Below are 15,304 nucleotides of genomic sequence, written 5' to 3'. Positions count from 1 at the left end.
ATATTCTCTTTTCTTGGTTGCAAATAGACTTAATTCTTTAGGGAATGATAATACTCACACTGGTTAGCACAGTCTGCTCTTCTTTCTCCAGGAATTGCATAATTCACACATCAACATGATTCTCTCAATCGGTAATTTTGAAAACTTGGGAATTCAGTATGAACACTCCATTTGCAACTATTCTTCGAGACTGGCTTTATGCACACCTGTCACCTAATTAATTTTTTTCGCTGTGCTGACTTTAACGTCAAAATATTACTTTAGCCATAAACACTCTTCACTGTGTCATATCGTGACATTAAATTTGATACAACTGTCATGGGAGTGGGGCAGGGACATGGGGTAACAGCTTTTGTGTACCAAACTAATTAGCTGCAGGTAATTATCTGAGTTTATGCCTGGAATTTTCACTAATGCATCTATTACTAAGAAATACCCACTCCTATAGGACCATTGTCTCTTCAGTGATTTGGACTAGGGGTATCTTCAGCCAATCTGGAACATGCATTTCAAGAAGTTCTTGTTACTGTCCCCACTGCACAAATTCGGCACGTCATCATTCATATTTGGTCATCACCCCAGCATGCACAAACCAACATAGAGCAAGTTCAAAGAGTCCTTTTGATAAGTCCCCATAAAAATGCTCCTCTGGATGCCTTCCACACCGCCTAGAAGGGTCTGCCTTTACTCCTAGCACTCAGGTTTCTTTAGAGTCTGTTGTCAGAGTTGCAATCCGTTAGACAGAACAACGGCAAAAAAATCTCAGGAAGCTTCTCTGCTGAACAGGTTTGAGCAAGGTTGATAATCATCTAATGCCTGATTCAAGTCTGTTGTACGTTCCAGCATGAGTGCGCATGCGCACGCACGCACGCACTCGCACGCACGCACGCACTCGCACGCACGCACGCACGGGATCCTTACGTTTGTATGAGTGGAGCAATTGTGAAATGGTTGACAATAGATGACGGCTACTCCAAACAGTCCTAAAACCAAAACATTCGTTTTACAGGGCCGTTGTTCAAGAGAGAACTGCAAGTATCTTCATCCTCCAACACATTTAAAAACTCAACTAGAAATTAATGGGAGGAACAATTTGATCCAGCAAAAAACTGCTGCCGCGATGCTTGCCCAGCAGATGCAATTTATGTTTCCAGGAACCCCACTTCATCCAGTGGTGAGTACGTCGCGTCTAATGATGGGCTTGATGATTAAAGTGTTGGTACAGCAGGGCCACATTGACCTAAAATGGCCTCCCCCCTACTTTGTCTCTGGCTACAATTAAAGCGAATAGCTTTGAAGCTAAATGGATGCTGAAAATAGGGTTTTTGAAATTATTTAAATGGAAAAAATGTGTGTGGACACAGTAGGCAAAGACAGTGCCTAAGCGCTACCTGGGCAATCTGTGTCCCTCCGACTCTTGCTCACCGGTAAACTCCGCGTTGGAACCATCTTAGAATGGAAAGAGTTCTGCATTTTCCTGTAGCGTGTGAAGTGATGATCCACGTAAAGAGGAGGCGTCGATGCCTATCGTATTGTTAGCAACCTAGCAGATAGTTCGTTCATTGGCGTCGTTTTATAGGGTGAGCGAAGTGAGAGACGGGAGAAGTTAAGTGATTTACCCAGTGTCATGCAGCTAATAAGCAGGTGGGGCTGGCACTGGGGCTCAAGACATCCTGAGCGGGGCGCTCTCCGCAGTCAGCTCCCCCGGGAGCCCCACCGCATCCCCAGAGAAGGCGGCCTGAGCCACGCACGCCCACCCTCCCTCTGAGGCCGGCCGAGGGTGTGGCGGCTGTGACCAGGGCCACAGGATTAAATGCTCAAGGGAGTTCAGTCTTTGAATACGTATTGTGTCATATTTTCTCCCTGATTTCAGTGTTTGAAAGTACTTCCTTAAAGGTCTGGGAATTGTTTTAGGAACAAGGCCCTGGGGAAAAGGAGTGCATTTGGCTTGAGGGGATTTCATTTACATTGGTGAATTATTTGTCAAAAACAAGCTGATTTTTTCTTTAAAAGAAACAAAGCCAGTAAAGTGAGCAAAATTTGCTTTTATAAAGAAGTACATACACAAAAGACTATTGTTTAAAAATTAGTCTTTATTGTGTGAAAAGTCTATGTTACTGAAAGCTGCTAAATTAAAAAGGATAGCTACCCCTGAGATGTACTTGTGATGAGATGGGGAGGGTGGGAACGGCCAGAAGAAGGAGAGAATCCGGGCAGATGGTTAACAGTTCTGCTTGTCTCCAGGTTTCTGCTCAGCAATGGTGGCACAAAGTAGCCAGGGCCCAGCTCTGCCCAGAGTTAAAAAAAAAAAAAAAAAAAAGTACCAGGTGCAGGGGGCTCCAACGTAAATGAGATACAGTCTTTTGGGAGTAGACAGAGTCATGAGACAAGCAAAGTAAGATTCAGGCACAGGGAATTATGATTTTGAATGAGGCAGGAAATGCTGCTTGGAGGAGGTCCCAAATAAGTATATCCCAAAGGATGAGTATATCCCAAAGGATGCATAGGGGGGAGCCTAGATGTAAGAACAGCATAGACAGAGATCTGAATACGTTTCACACCATATAGAGGCATTTAAGTGGATCTATTTAAAACCACACACATGTATAATTTATGGTTCTCTATTGATATATGTGTATAAATTATTAAATTACCTACAGCTAAAATAATTTTTATTCATATTAAATAATGTCTGTAGGAATAAATTTAGAACCACCAAGGTCAACATAGTAACACTGCATTATGTGTCTGTCTCACTCATTTTAATCATTCACTTCTTATTTATTTAGAATTCATGAAGATTGACCCTGGTACTTAATAATGGCAGTGTTAATAAGAAAAGTCCATTCCCGTTGTTAACTATTAGTTGAACTTCTTTTTGGAAGTTATATTTATGTATTGTCTCAAATATTAATTAGCAGTTAATAACCACAATTCGTCTATGAAAAAGGAATTGTACATTTAAGTATTTCAGTAGACGTTTTAAATCCCAAGAAATCCCAGAATAAGAAGTGTGATGCACTTAAAAATCATCAACTCTACAAACAAATAACTTCAGTCTCAGGAATGAATTAGTGACCTAGTACAGTATAACGGGCCAAATAACAGCCCCGAAAGGTACAGGGAACGTGTAAATGTCACCTTATAAGGAAACCAGGTCTTTGCAGCTATGAGGAAGTTGGGCATCTTGAGATGGGACAGTGCTCCTGGATTAAATGCAATCACAAGGAGCCTTATGAGAGAGAGGTAGGGGGAGAGTGGGCACATGTGGAAGAGGAGAGGGACAATGTGCCCGTAGAGGCAGAGACAGGTGGCGAGGCCAGAAACCAGAGAATGCCAACAGCCACCAGAAGACAGAAGAGAAGAGGAATAGATTCTTCCCTGGAGCCTCCAGAGGGAGCATGAAATGCCAATACCTTGATTTGGTCCCGGTGAAACGGATTTCAGGCTTCTGGCCTTCAGAAAAATGCAAGGATAAATTTGTGTTGTTGTAAGTTGCCAAGTTTATGGCAGTTTGTCAGACTGGCCACAAGAAATGAATAACACGTGGGAGTTGCTTAAGACAAACACACTGATAAACACAGAGTAGCAGGTACCACTCCATTTTAGGTCTCCTTCTAGGCTAACCTTCTCTAAAGAACTATGGATATTTTCCCACTCCCTCCTAACTTCCATCTACCCTAAACCTAGTCCCTTGATTATCTCACCAGTGACCTCCGTATTGCTAAACCAGTGGTCTCTTTTGTCTTCACTGTGTTCGTTTGACCTCTTAGCCATATTCAACCCACGTAATCAACCTCTTCTTTGCAGAACGCTCCTTTCCTCTCTAATCTGTCTTCCTCCCTGGGAAAAGGCTGGAGATGTTGCCCATTGTGTTCCTCTACTATATGTGGAGGCTGCTGCACATGGAGGTTCCTGGCACTGGACGTTTCCTTCATGATCTCATCCATTCCCATGGCTGTAAATCATATGTAAGCTGCGAACTCCCCAGTACATGTTTCCAGTCCTCTCCTCGGAGCCCCGAGTTTGCATATCTAACTTCCTACTGGACTCATCTTTAAATTACTCACAGGAACCTGACATGTTCAAGCCCGAATGTTCCCATTTCAGTAAATGCAACCAGCAGTTTCAAAACCAAAATTAAGCAGATTCTCTCACATCCAGTTCATCAGCAAGTGCTATCATATCTGCTTTCAAGTCTGTTTCCTTCTCTACCTCCCTAAACCCGCATCTGAGCCTCCATCAATCTTTTATTCAAATATTTCCTTTCTAATCTGTCAGTTTCCACTCTTGCTTCATTCCAGTGTATTCTGCATACAGCAACCAGAGGAATATTTGTAACACATAAAGGCATCATATCACTCCCTTACTTAAAACCCATCAGTGCTCTCCCATTTCATTAGAGACAAAGCCTAAACATTAACCATGACTATACTCTAGAATGTCATCCGTGGGCTGGTCCCCACCAGCTCACCAACTCATCAGGGGCCACTCTTTCTGTATTCACTGGAACCAAACTCAGCTTTCAGTTCTGTGAACACACAAAGCTCTTGCTTGCCTCATGGTCTTTGCTCTTGCTGGAAGTATCCTGCTGCTCTTCACATGTTAACTTCATCTTATCCAGAAGGACTCCGTATCCATCCCCTGTGACCCACCACCAATCTCCATCACTACCAATGAGGCCTCCTGATTTCTGCTTATCCATAAAAATAAATTGTAATTTTGTTTGTTCTTTCTCATTAGGGTTTAAGTTCAATAAATATGCACACAGTGGCCTGGTACAATGTCTGTACCACAAAATACTTACTCAGTGAATGAAGACACAAACCGTTCTTTCCTTTTATAACTCTTCCATCTCAAATTCACCATATTTTAAAAGTCCCCTTCAGTTTTTCCTCCTGGCAGTTTTTCTCTCCCCAGTTCCTAATAGGATATAACAGTAATTCTTTTTTTCCTTTCCTTCCTCACACACTGCACCCCCCATCCAACGCACAGCCTTTGTGTGTACACTCAAGATAAAGAAGTGGGTGGTTAGAACTAATAAATGGTTTTAGTAATATTGCAGGGTACAAAATCAATACACAGAAATCTGTCATGTTTCTCTACACTAATAATGAACTATCAGAAAAATTAAGAAAAAAAATCCCATTTACAACTTCATCAAAAAGAATAAAATACCTAGGAATAGATTGAACCAGGGAGGTAAAAGGCCTCATACACTGAAAATTATAAGATATTGATGACAAAAATTGAAGAAGACAGAACTAAGTGGAAAGATATTTTATGCTCATGGATTAGAAGGATTAATATTGTCAAAATAGCCATACTACCCTAAGTGATCTACAGATTCAAATAATCCCTATCAAAATTCCAGTGGGTTTTTTCACAGAACTAGAACAAATAACCATAAAATTTGTATGGAATCACAAAAGACACTGAATAGCCAAAGAAATCTTGAGAAAGAAGAACAAAGCTGGAGGCATCATGCTGTCTGATTTCAAACTATATTACAAAGCTGTAGTAATCAAAACTGTATAATATTGGCATAAAAACAGACATATAGATCAATATAACAGAATAGAGAGCCCAGAAACAAACTCACTCACATATAGTCAATTAATTTACAATAAAGGAGCCAAGAATATATAATGGGAAAAGTCTCTTCAATGAATAGTGCAGGGAAAACTGAGCAGCTATGTGCAAAAGAAGGAAACTGGACCACTATCTTACGCCATGCACAAAAATTAACTCAAAATGGATTAAAGACTTGAGTGTAAGATCTGAAACCATTAAACACCTTTCCTAAAAATAAAAAAAAAGACAAAACATAGGTGGTGACATCAGTCTTGGTGATGATTTTCGGGGTTTGATAACAAAAGCAAAGTCAACAAAAGCAAAAATCAACAAGTGGGACTGCTTCAAACTAAAAAGTTTCTGTCCAGCAAAAGAAACCATCAGCAAAATGAAAAGGCAGTGTATGGAATGGGAGAAAATATTTGCAAATCATATATCTGATAAGGGGTTAACATCCAAAAATATAGTAAGAATTCATACAATAGAATAGCAAACAAACAAAATCCTCTGCCCATTTTTTAAATGGGCAGAAGATCTGAATAGACATTTTTCCAAAGAAGACCTACAGATGGCCAACAGGTACATGAAAAGCTGCTCAACAGGACTCATCGTCAGGGAAATGCAAATAAAGATCACTGTAAATCACCTCACATCGGGGCACCTGAGTAGCTCAGTCAGTTAAGCATCAGACTCTTGGTTTTCAGCTCAGGTCATGATGTCAGGGTGACATGGAGCCCTGTGTTGGGCTCTGTGCTCGGTGGGGAGTCTGCTTGAAGATTCTCTCCCCCTGCTCCTCCCCCGACTCATGCATACGCACACACGTGCTCTCTCTCTCTCAAATAAATAAGCCTTTAAAAAAAAAGATATCACCTCACATCTGTTAGAATGGTGTTATCAAAAAGATAAGAGGTAACAAGTATGGCCAGGAGGTGGAGGAAAGGAAATCCATTGCATTGGGAATGTAAGTTGGCACAGTCACTGTGGAAAATAGCATAGAGGTTTCTCAAAAAATTAAAAATAGAACTACCATATGATCTAGCAATTCCACTTCTGGGTATTTATCCAAAGAAAATGAAAACACTAACTTGAAAAAATATCTGCACCCCTATGTTCATTGCAGCATTATTTACAATAGCCAAGATACGGAAACAACCCGAGTGTCTGTCAGTGGATGAATGGATAAAGAAGTTGTGCCATATACATACAATGAAATATCATTCAGCCATTTTAAAAAAGGAAATCTTGTCATCTGCAACAACGTGAATGGACCACGAGGGCATTATATTAAGTGAAATAAGTCAGACAGAAAAAAACAAGTACTATATGATCTCACTTATACATAGAATCTGGAAAAAAAAAACAAACCAAACTCATAGAGACAGATAGAAAGATTGGTGGTTGCCAGAGGCAGGGCAAGGGGGCTGGCAAAATGGGTAGAGGGGGTCATAAGGTACAGTCTTCCAGTTATTAAAAAAAAGTAATTCATGAGGACGGTAATATTCAGCATGGAGACTACAGTTAAGAATACTGTATTGCATAGTTGAAAGTTGCTAAGAGAGTAAATCTTAAATGTTCTCATCACAAAAAGGCAAATTCTGTACTTCCATATGGTGATGGATGGTAATGACTTACTGTGGCAATCATTTCACAATATATACAAATATCGATCATTACATCATACACCTGAAACTAATATAATGTTGCATGTCAGTTATACCTCAATTTAAACAAAAAAAGAAAAAGAAAAAGAAGTGGGGGTGGGTAGCCTTTAGTAGGATAGAGATTTAAGAGCCTATACAACCCAGTCCTCAGGGACAAGGTCTTGCATTAGTATTCTGCCTTCCAGAGATGCTTTTGGAAGTAAAGAGAGGAGGCTTAAGGGGATGCCATGTTTTAAGCCTTTCAGTTTGAGTGCCAAATACCTACCCTTTGAAGTCAAAGCTTTCTAAATGTATGAACTCTCACGCTCCTGTTTTAAAAAGTCAACTGACTAAATTTTAGAGCCATAAAATACCTCAGGCCACTTAGTCATTACTGCTCAGCACTGATCCTTCCTTGCCACTACAAAATATCAAAGAACCCGTGCTGAATGTGTGTGTGTGTGTGTGAGAGAGAGAGAGAGAGAAAGAGAGGGAGACAGAGAGGTCTTTGAACCTGGATCTACTGGTATAATGTACTGAGAAAGAAGACTAGCATGTGAGAAGCTGAAGAGAGAAACACAGGAATGTGGAATGAAGTCCAGAGAAGAGAAATAGCAAGGCCAGTATTTCAGAAGCCATTTTCATCCAGAAGACGCCACAGCTTTGTCCTCCAGCCACTCTAGCTGCAGCTGGTTCTGAGAGATGAGCAAGGACCCAGTGGATCCCATCTCAGACAGCCTGGCAGCAGGCCTTATACAGAAACCACGGGCCGAGGCTCCCAGGAGCGAGCTGGTGTGGCCCCCGGGACAAGAATCATTCGGAGGTGCTGCTCTTCTCTTTTCTTAGCTGCAGCTAAGAACTGAATTCAGACGCGAGGACATGGGGTCAGCCTGGACTCTACCTGCGGAGCTTAGTTTCAGTCCAGGATCTGGGACCCACTGTGCCGGGGCAGTGGTTCTCCAGAGCTGTTTGGAGCAGCCTCGCCCCTCCCATCTGGAGGAGGCCTTGGCTGATGGTGGGACACAGCTCTCCACCAGCACTCTGGCCTCACACTCAAAGACATCAGCACAGCTGGGGGGTTTGCCCTCTTCTGTTTTAAGAAATTACCAGCAAAATCTAGGGAGTGCAGAGAAATGGAAATAGCCCCAGACTGGGAAGTCAGGAGTCCCGGGCGCTTTGCCCTGACTCTGCCTCAGCGGCATTGACCTTGCATGACCCATTTGGTCCATACTCTAAATTGCTTTCACCCGTAAGTTCTCACGGCCACCTTTGTCCTTCACGGATATTGAGAAGGTTAAAGAAGACAAGGTGTGGGAGAGCGGTTTGAACACTGGGAACCCTTCGGAGGCATAAGGTATTACTGTCAACAGTAATAATAAGAGTGCCCATCTCTGAAGATGAGCGTAACTTTACTTTTTACTCATTACCTTCAATGAAAAACACTCTGTTAAAGAGAAAATACCTCATTGAATCTATCTTCCTAAGACCTATACACTTTTAACTTTCAGCTGCACGTGGAGCAATGTATTTTCCCAGCCCACATTTCAAAAAAGAGGAGAAGACATTTGCTATCATTTAATAATCATTAATAGAGTTTATATCTCTGTACTCACATTTCTATGCTGATTATATTCCTATTCTAGACACAATGGGCCATTTGGGGAAAAAAACTTTATTACTGCAGGTTTTACACTACCGATGAGAGCTGTTATTTACTGAGTTCTGACCATGGGAAGGGGGGAGAACTAATACCTGATTTGGCCCAACTCTTGAAGCTAAGCTTAAGGTTTTATGTCCCGTCTGCTGCTGAGAAAACTAAACCCCGGCGAGGTTAACTCACTGCCCAGGATAAAAGTTAACTGGCAGAGCTCTGGATTTGAATTCAGATCGCTCTCAGTCTAAAACCTGTGGTTTTATTTGTAAATAATACTCTCCCCGAGCCCTGTTATAGCTATCATTAGTAAAACAAACTGCAACATCCATTTTAGATCATTAAATTAGATGAACAAGTAACGTACATTTTGGAAAGCACGATCTTCCTAATTGTAATAGATTTGCTGATAGGCGAAAAGGTTTCAGGAAATGAGTTTTGAGGTTCTGACATCCTATTGACAGTCAAGGTACAAGCTGTCTGTATGTCACCACACGGACCCTGACTTCAAATGATCCATGGGAGGGAGGGCTGGGGGTGTGGGGGAGAGCTCTTTTCTTTCAGTGTTTACTTTGATAATTGGTCTCTGGGTTAAATTACACATTTAGTACAAGTGTTTTAATACTTATTTCACAAACTGGGCCACACATCAGATCATGTAGTAAATTTTTTTAAATGCAAATTTCAAGGCCCCTGCCTAGACCTATTGAGTCTGGCCATATCTCTATTTAAGAAATTCCCCACAGGCATTTCTGATATAGCTAGTTTTTTGAATCACTGATCTATTGTGATTTATGACCTTTCAGGGTGGATTTTTTTTTTCTTAAATTCTAACATTATATAGTCATACCATTCAAATCACTTGGCTTTCTTTCAAGAGCGCTAACTTATAAAAGCTATAGTTCCTGAAAACCACAACTTTTTGTAATTATGGCTCAAATGGGTTGAAAATGGAAAACATACACATATAAAATTTTGGAGAAAAAAATTCCTAACTGCCATCTATTTCCCATGTTGAGACCTCATGTTGCAACTCTGTCCCAAAGTGAATTTTATGTCTGAGCCATAAAGATCTAAGAGCCCCCCATGGGAGGGCTACGGCAGCACTCACAGACCATTAGAATCACCTCTTGTGGCCCCCAGACACTCCAGTAAAGACTTCCAGACTCTCTGAGAACTCCCTGCACATACTATCAATATTTCACTGTTTTCTAACATGAGCATTCATAAGAGATATTTTTCCGTTATTGCTGTCAACAAAAAATTTGTTTAATAAACTTAGATTGTTATTTTTCCCATATGTTCAACAACTCATTCAGAGCCATAAATAGAAAACAAGAATGTTACTCACAATGTATAAATAGCAGAGTAGCGTGACAGGGCCAATGGCAGGGTTCGGTATTAGAAAATTACATTAACACATGATTGCAAATATCTGCACACTGGTCCTAAAAATAAAGAAGGTAAAAGTCATCCAATCACTAAAAAAGCAAGCAACCAACAAAAACCGTTCAGGTACAATTCAGGGTAAAATTTATTCTAAGAAAAATTTTAGCATCTTCAGTTGTTAACATTGGTTCTAGAAGAGTGAGGCAAAGTTTCTTGTTCTCATATTATTTCCTTTCCGAGGGGCGTATTTTTAGGCGGGGCTTTTAAAAATAATCATCCCCTCAACCCCTTAGTATATTTCTTCTTGTCTGTGGACAAGGAGTGTAGTGATAGAGAAGTTCAAATAAGGTACGGAATGCCTTTATCACTGCTGTGCTGATTTTGACCTAGGAAACCAAACTAAATTTTAATGGGTGGTTGAAAAATTGGCCAACTGAAAAGTTCATGCTCTTCCATTCAAGGGAAGGTTAGATCTAAACATGGTTGAGCTGGACCATGAAATAGCAGGTCTCTGTGAACATTGCCTACAAACATTGGGTACTTGCATGCTAGTGATGGGCTATGGGAACATGCTGGTGAGTCTGAGCAAATACAGCCCCAAATAATCCCCGCTTTTTGTGAATGTACAAACTTGATCAACTGGAAAATCAGGCGCTATTCAAGGTTTTTCTTTATTCATTTCCTTTTTGAGATCCACGGAGGAGAAATGAGAGATTTTGAGTCAGCATTCCACAGGTTTTACTCCCTTACCAACATTCAGTGTTTGGAATGATGAGCAATTATAGTGAGAATTATTATTTTCTTTTCTTGAGAACGCCTTCGTAGAATTAAAAGTTTAACCTGTCCTCTGTAATTAAGTTTCTACAATGTTCTCCCATGATTTTTTGTATGGTTTTAGGAAGAGAGGATCTATATGGATTTCATTTTTATTAAGCAAAACAAAACAGGGAAGTTTAATGAACTTTCTCAGATATTGATTTATGCAACTGACACAAAGAGTCTTATCTATGATGAGTGAGTTTTGCTCAAATGACACTTGCTGGTGATTTTTTTAAAAGTTTTATTCTAAAGAAATCTTTGTCCTGTGTTGTCTTCCTTTAACAGCCCACTTTTCCTGTAGGTCCCGCCATAGGGACAAATACGGCGATTAGCTTTGCTCCTTACTTAGCACCTGTAACCCCTGGAGTTGGGTTAGTCCCAACGGAAATTCTACCCACCACACCTGTTATTGTTCCCGGAAGTCCGCCCGTCACTGTCCCGGGCTCAACTGCAACTCAGAAACTTCTCAGGACCGACAAACTGGAGGTACTTCAATTATATCTGTGATTCGAGATGCATTTGTGGTAGAAGTGTACTTCTATGTAAGTGAACGCTTGTAAGATATTCATTCAGTCTTGCAAAACAGCCACGTGCACACACACATGTTCATCTAAGCACCATGCATTCGTAATTCTATGGTTTCAATTTAAGGCAGAGTATAAAGGAAATTAGTCTGTAGGAAAAGAATTAGCTTAGTACAAACAAAATTCACCCGTGGGGAATGTGTGTTCAGGGGCAAAATATTTAACAACCAGTAGAACTATGAATCAGTCACTGTGCAGGCCATAGAATGGCTCCAGAAGGCCTCCAGATGCTTGGCATTAACCTCTGATGGATCCTGGAAAGGTCTGAGAATGGGCAAGTCAGAGGCCCAGCAGTCAGGGCAACTGGGGGGAGGGGAAACTTGGGCACAGGGGTACGAGTAAATAGAACTATGACTGTTGACCACTTGGTATGATCATATTTCAATATTTTAAGAACTAATATAGTTATATTGGTATGTTCCCGAATATCAGCCCTGGTTGTATTATTGGTAAATAGGGGAACTGGAAGCTGGGCAAATTTAGTTATCGATTGAGATATTTTCTTTAACTTAAGTTCAAGTGTTCTGTAAAAGTCAAGAAAACAAGTTCATATATTTATAGAACATAATTCTTAAGTCATGAGTCAAGCCAGTATTCTCTTTAATCAGAGTTAGAGGATTTATCTTAACTACTATATCCTGTGATATTTAATAGAGCATTTTATACAGGTAGGTAAAGATTCTGATAGATTTTTCAACAAGCTCCTTTAATTCCACTACCCATTAAAGTTGTTAGGTGATGTATGTATGGTTAGGATGTACACTGTGCTTTATATTGGATCATTGGAGAAAGTTATTTCAGTGTGCATTTGTTTAAATATTTACCCAATAAAAATTTTTTTAAAAAATAAATATTTACCAGATAAATCTTGAGGGCAATAAAGTGTGGCTGCCTAATATCAGCTTCAGTCTGGAGTTTATGTATCCCAAAATGAAAAGACTATAGTTCTAACACTACTGTTTTGATGTAGCCTGCCCCTGTGACTAGAGAACAGACCTTTCTTTCATGGTCTGCAGAAGCGTTTGGGGCTCCACCTGCTGGCCCCATGGAGCTTTAGTGTTCAGTTGGTGAGTGTGGTTTAGAAAACAAATCAGCTGAGTTGGGAAAAAATCGTCCTCCCCAACAGGACTAGTAGACAAAGACATTGAAAAATAATTTACAGTGACTTTAGCAGGGCAGCTTGCAGTTCATTTCAAACCAGGAATGAAGTCAGCCACACACACAGATCCTTGGTAAACGCTCGATGGCCGGTATGTACCTCGGACGCAGGTTCAGACCAGAGGATTGCATTTAGAGATGAAGGCTGACTCAGAATTGATGGGAACACCTGACAAATTTTTATTTTGTACATTTTATGAACTAAAGATGGAATATTGGCTTATATCCAAAGCAGGAGGAAAGAATGAGCAATTTTGTGACTTACCTATTTACCCTTTAAGCCCTCTTGGCCACTGGTCAGTGAAACTGTATTCTGCAAGCCCCTTTGACTTTCACAGGGCTTGACTGTCACGTCAGTGACCCTTCATATGATGTCACTGATGGTCGAGATGCCAACCACCACTTCAGTGTACTGACTTTGGAACTAGAGCCTAAAAGGAAAATAATTTACAGTTTTACTATTAATTCTGCCCTGCTAATGATATTTTATAAGTATTATGTCTATTTATTATTTATGTCATCTTATTTTAAGAACTAGTCTTCAGATCAGAATTAAGAATACTCTTAAATTCTAAAGAAAACTTTCTTTACATGGTAAACTTTTGATCCACCAGAATTCTTAGAGGATGGAGCATTCTAGTTACTTGAGACTTCAGGATAACTAAGGATTAAGGACTAAAAAAGCAACGGTAACACATCAGCACTTCAGACTCTATTCCTGCTTCCCTCCACTTATTTCTCTCCTTTTTATCTTGTCTTTCTTTCTGTGCTGTCAAAAATAATAACAGAGTGACCTTAAATGCAAGTTTTAACGTCTTAGATACAGTAGTTCTGACTTATGATTGTAAGTGTAAGTTATCTTTGTAGAGCAGGGGACTTAGGGGGAAACAGGAGTATTCAGATTCACCCCACCCACTTCCCATCCTCAGAGGAACAAATCTGTTTCCCCCAATTCTTTCTGGAATTGTTACAGCTATGCCCTGGGGGCTTGGTCTGTGATGCAACTATCCCTCCATGCAAAAAACCTATGGCATCCCAGAGTGGTCAGGGCAGGAGAAGATTTGGATATGGATATAGATGTCCAAATTCTGTACTACATATACACATATATTGTGTCCTAATTATTACATATAAAGTAGATACCGAGATAAGCACACTACCCAGAGATAAAGGGAGGCTTTGTTGATATTCGTGATGTTAGCCCAACTGCAGACTTTTGCCTTAGTTTCTCAATACAGAGTCTCACTCCAGAAAAGAGGGCAAAGCAGAACTCAGATTAGTTTGTCAGGGACCCTAGTTGAGTTCTGGACAATCAAATTTTTATCGGAATGTCACAAAAGCCACCATTAAGAGAGAGGAAAAAGCATGTATTCCTTTAATAATTTTTTTTTTTTTTTTTTTGGACCTAAATGGCTGCGCTGGCGGAGGTGGTCGCCGGCGGCCATCAGGCTTCCTTCTGCAGCGTCCGCTCTTGCCCCCTGTGTCCTAGGTATGCAGGGAGTTCCAGCGAGGAAACTGTGCTCGGGGGGAGACCGACTGCCGCTTTGCACACCCCGCAGACAGCACCATGATCGACACAAACGACAACACCGTAACCGTTTGTATGGATTACATAAAGGGGCGTTGCATGAGGGAGAAATGCAAATATTTTCACCCTCCTGCACACTTGCAGGCCAAAATCAAAGCTGCGCAGCACCAAGCCAACCAAGCGGCGGTGGCCGCCCAGGCAGCCGCGGCCGCGGCCACAGTCATGGTAAGTGGGGCGCGCCCGCCGCGCACCTTCCTCCGCCCGCGCCGGGGAGCCGCGGGGCGCCCCGCGGGATCCCGACGCTCCCCCCTCCCGCCCCCCCAAAGCGGGAACTAGGGAAGGCTGCCATCCCTGCTGCTCCGCTGCCTAAGTTCTGTTGTTGTTTTCCCCGTTTTGTTTTGGTTTGGTTTCCCCACTCCTTCCCTTCTTCAGCACAATAAGTAAATCCCTCAGGCGCAGGGAACCCCCGGCGAGCCGCCGGCCCCCCTGCCCCTGCGGCGAGCCCGGCCCGGCCTCCTCCTCCTCCTCCGGGCGGGCTCCGCGGCCTGGGGCCACCGGGAAGGGGGGGCCCAGCGCTCCGGCGACGGCAAGACGGCTGAGCCCCGCCGCGGAGCCCCGGAGCCCAGAGGCCCGCAACAGGTGACCTTCAGGGACTGGCTCTTCCCCACCCGTTTCCCCCCTTGCCTTCAGACGTCCTCCCCCTAAATGAAATTGTGTCGTGAAACAGATGAAAATGGAGTTGTACTGACTGGTGCTTTAAAAAGGGGGAGGGGGGACCGTAACCCAGCCTGGAGTCCCTGAGTCACCGTAATGTCCCTTAGAGACCAGCCGCCAATGCCGCCTCCCCCTTTCTCCCCCTCTTCCTCCTTCTTCTCTTCTTCCCCCTGCTTCTCCTCCTCCTCTTCCTCCTCCTCTACTCCCTCCTCTCCTCCTCCTCCTCCCTCTCCTCCTCCTCCTCCCC

The 15,304-nt window shown here is 42.0% G+C and overlaps 1 protein-coding gene across 9 annotated transcripts in view; it reads left to right on the top strand.

Moving 5' to 3' along the window:
• Positions 1-15,304, top strand: part of MBNL2 (muscleblind like splicing regulator 2) — a 155,367-nt gene that overhangs the window by 99,305 nt on the left and 40,758 nt on the right. For all 9 annotated transcript variants that reach the window (XM_032402733.1, XM_032402730.1, XM_032402736.1 and 6 more), the window contains exons 3-5: positions 1,010-1,174; positions 11,359-11,559; positions 14,305-14,568. In XM_032402733.1, the coding sequence (XP_032258624.1) occupies positions 1,010-1,174; positions 11,359-11,559; positions 14,305-14,568 (630 nt within the window). The remainder of the gene's footprint in view (positions 1-1,009; positions 1,175-11,358; positions 11,560-14,304; positions 14,569-15,304) is intronic.

Source organism: Phoca vitulina, unplaced genomic scaffold (assembly GCF_004348235.1).
Source record: "Phoca vitulina isolate PV1807 unplaced genomic scaffold, GSC_HSeal_1.0 scaffold5, whole genome shotgun sequence".
Classification (NCBI taxonomy): Eukaryota; Metazoa; Chordata; class Mammalia; order Carnivora; family Phocidae; genus Phoca; species Phoca vitulina.
This window is presented reverse-complemented; position numbering and strand designations above follow the sequence as displayed.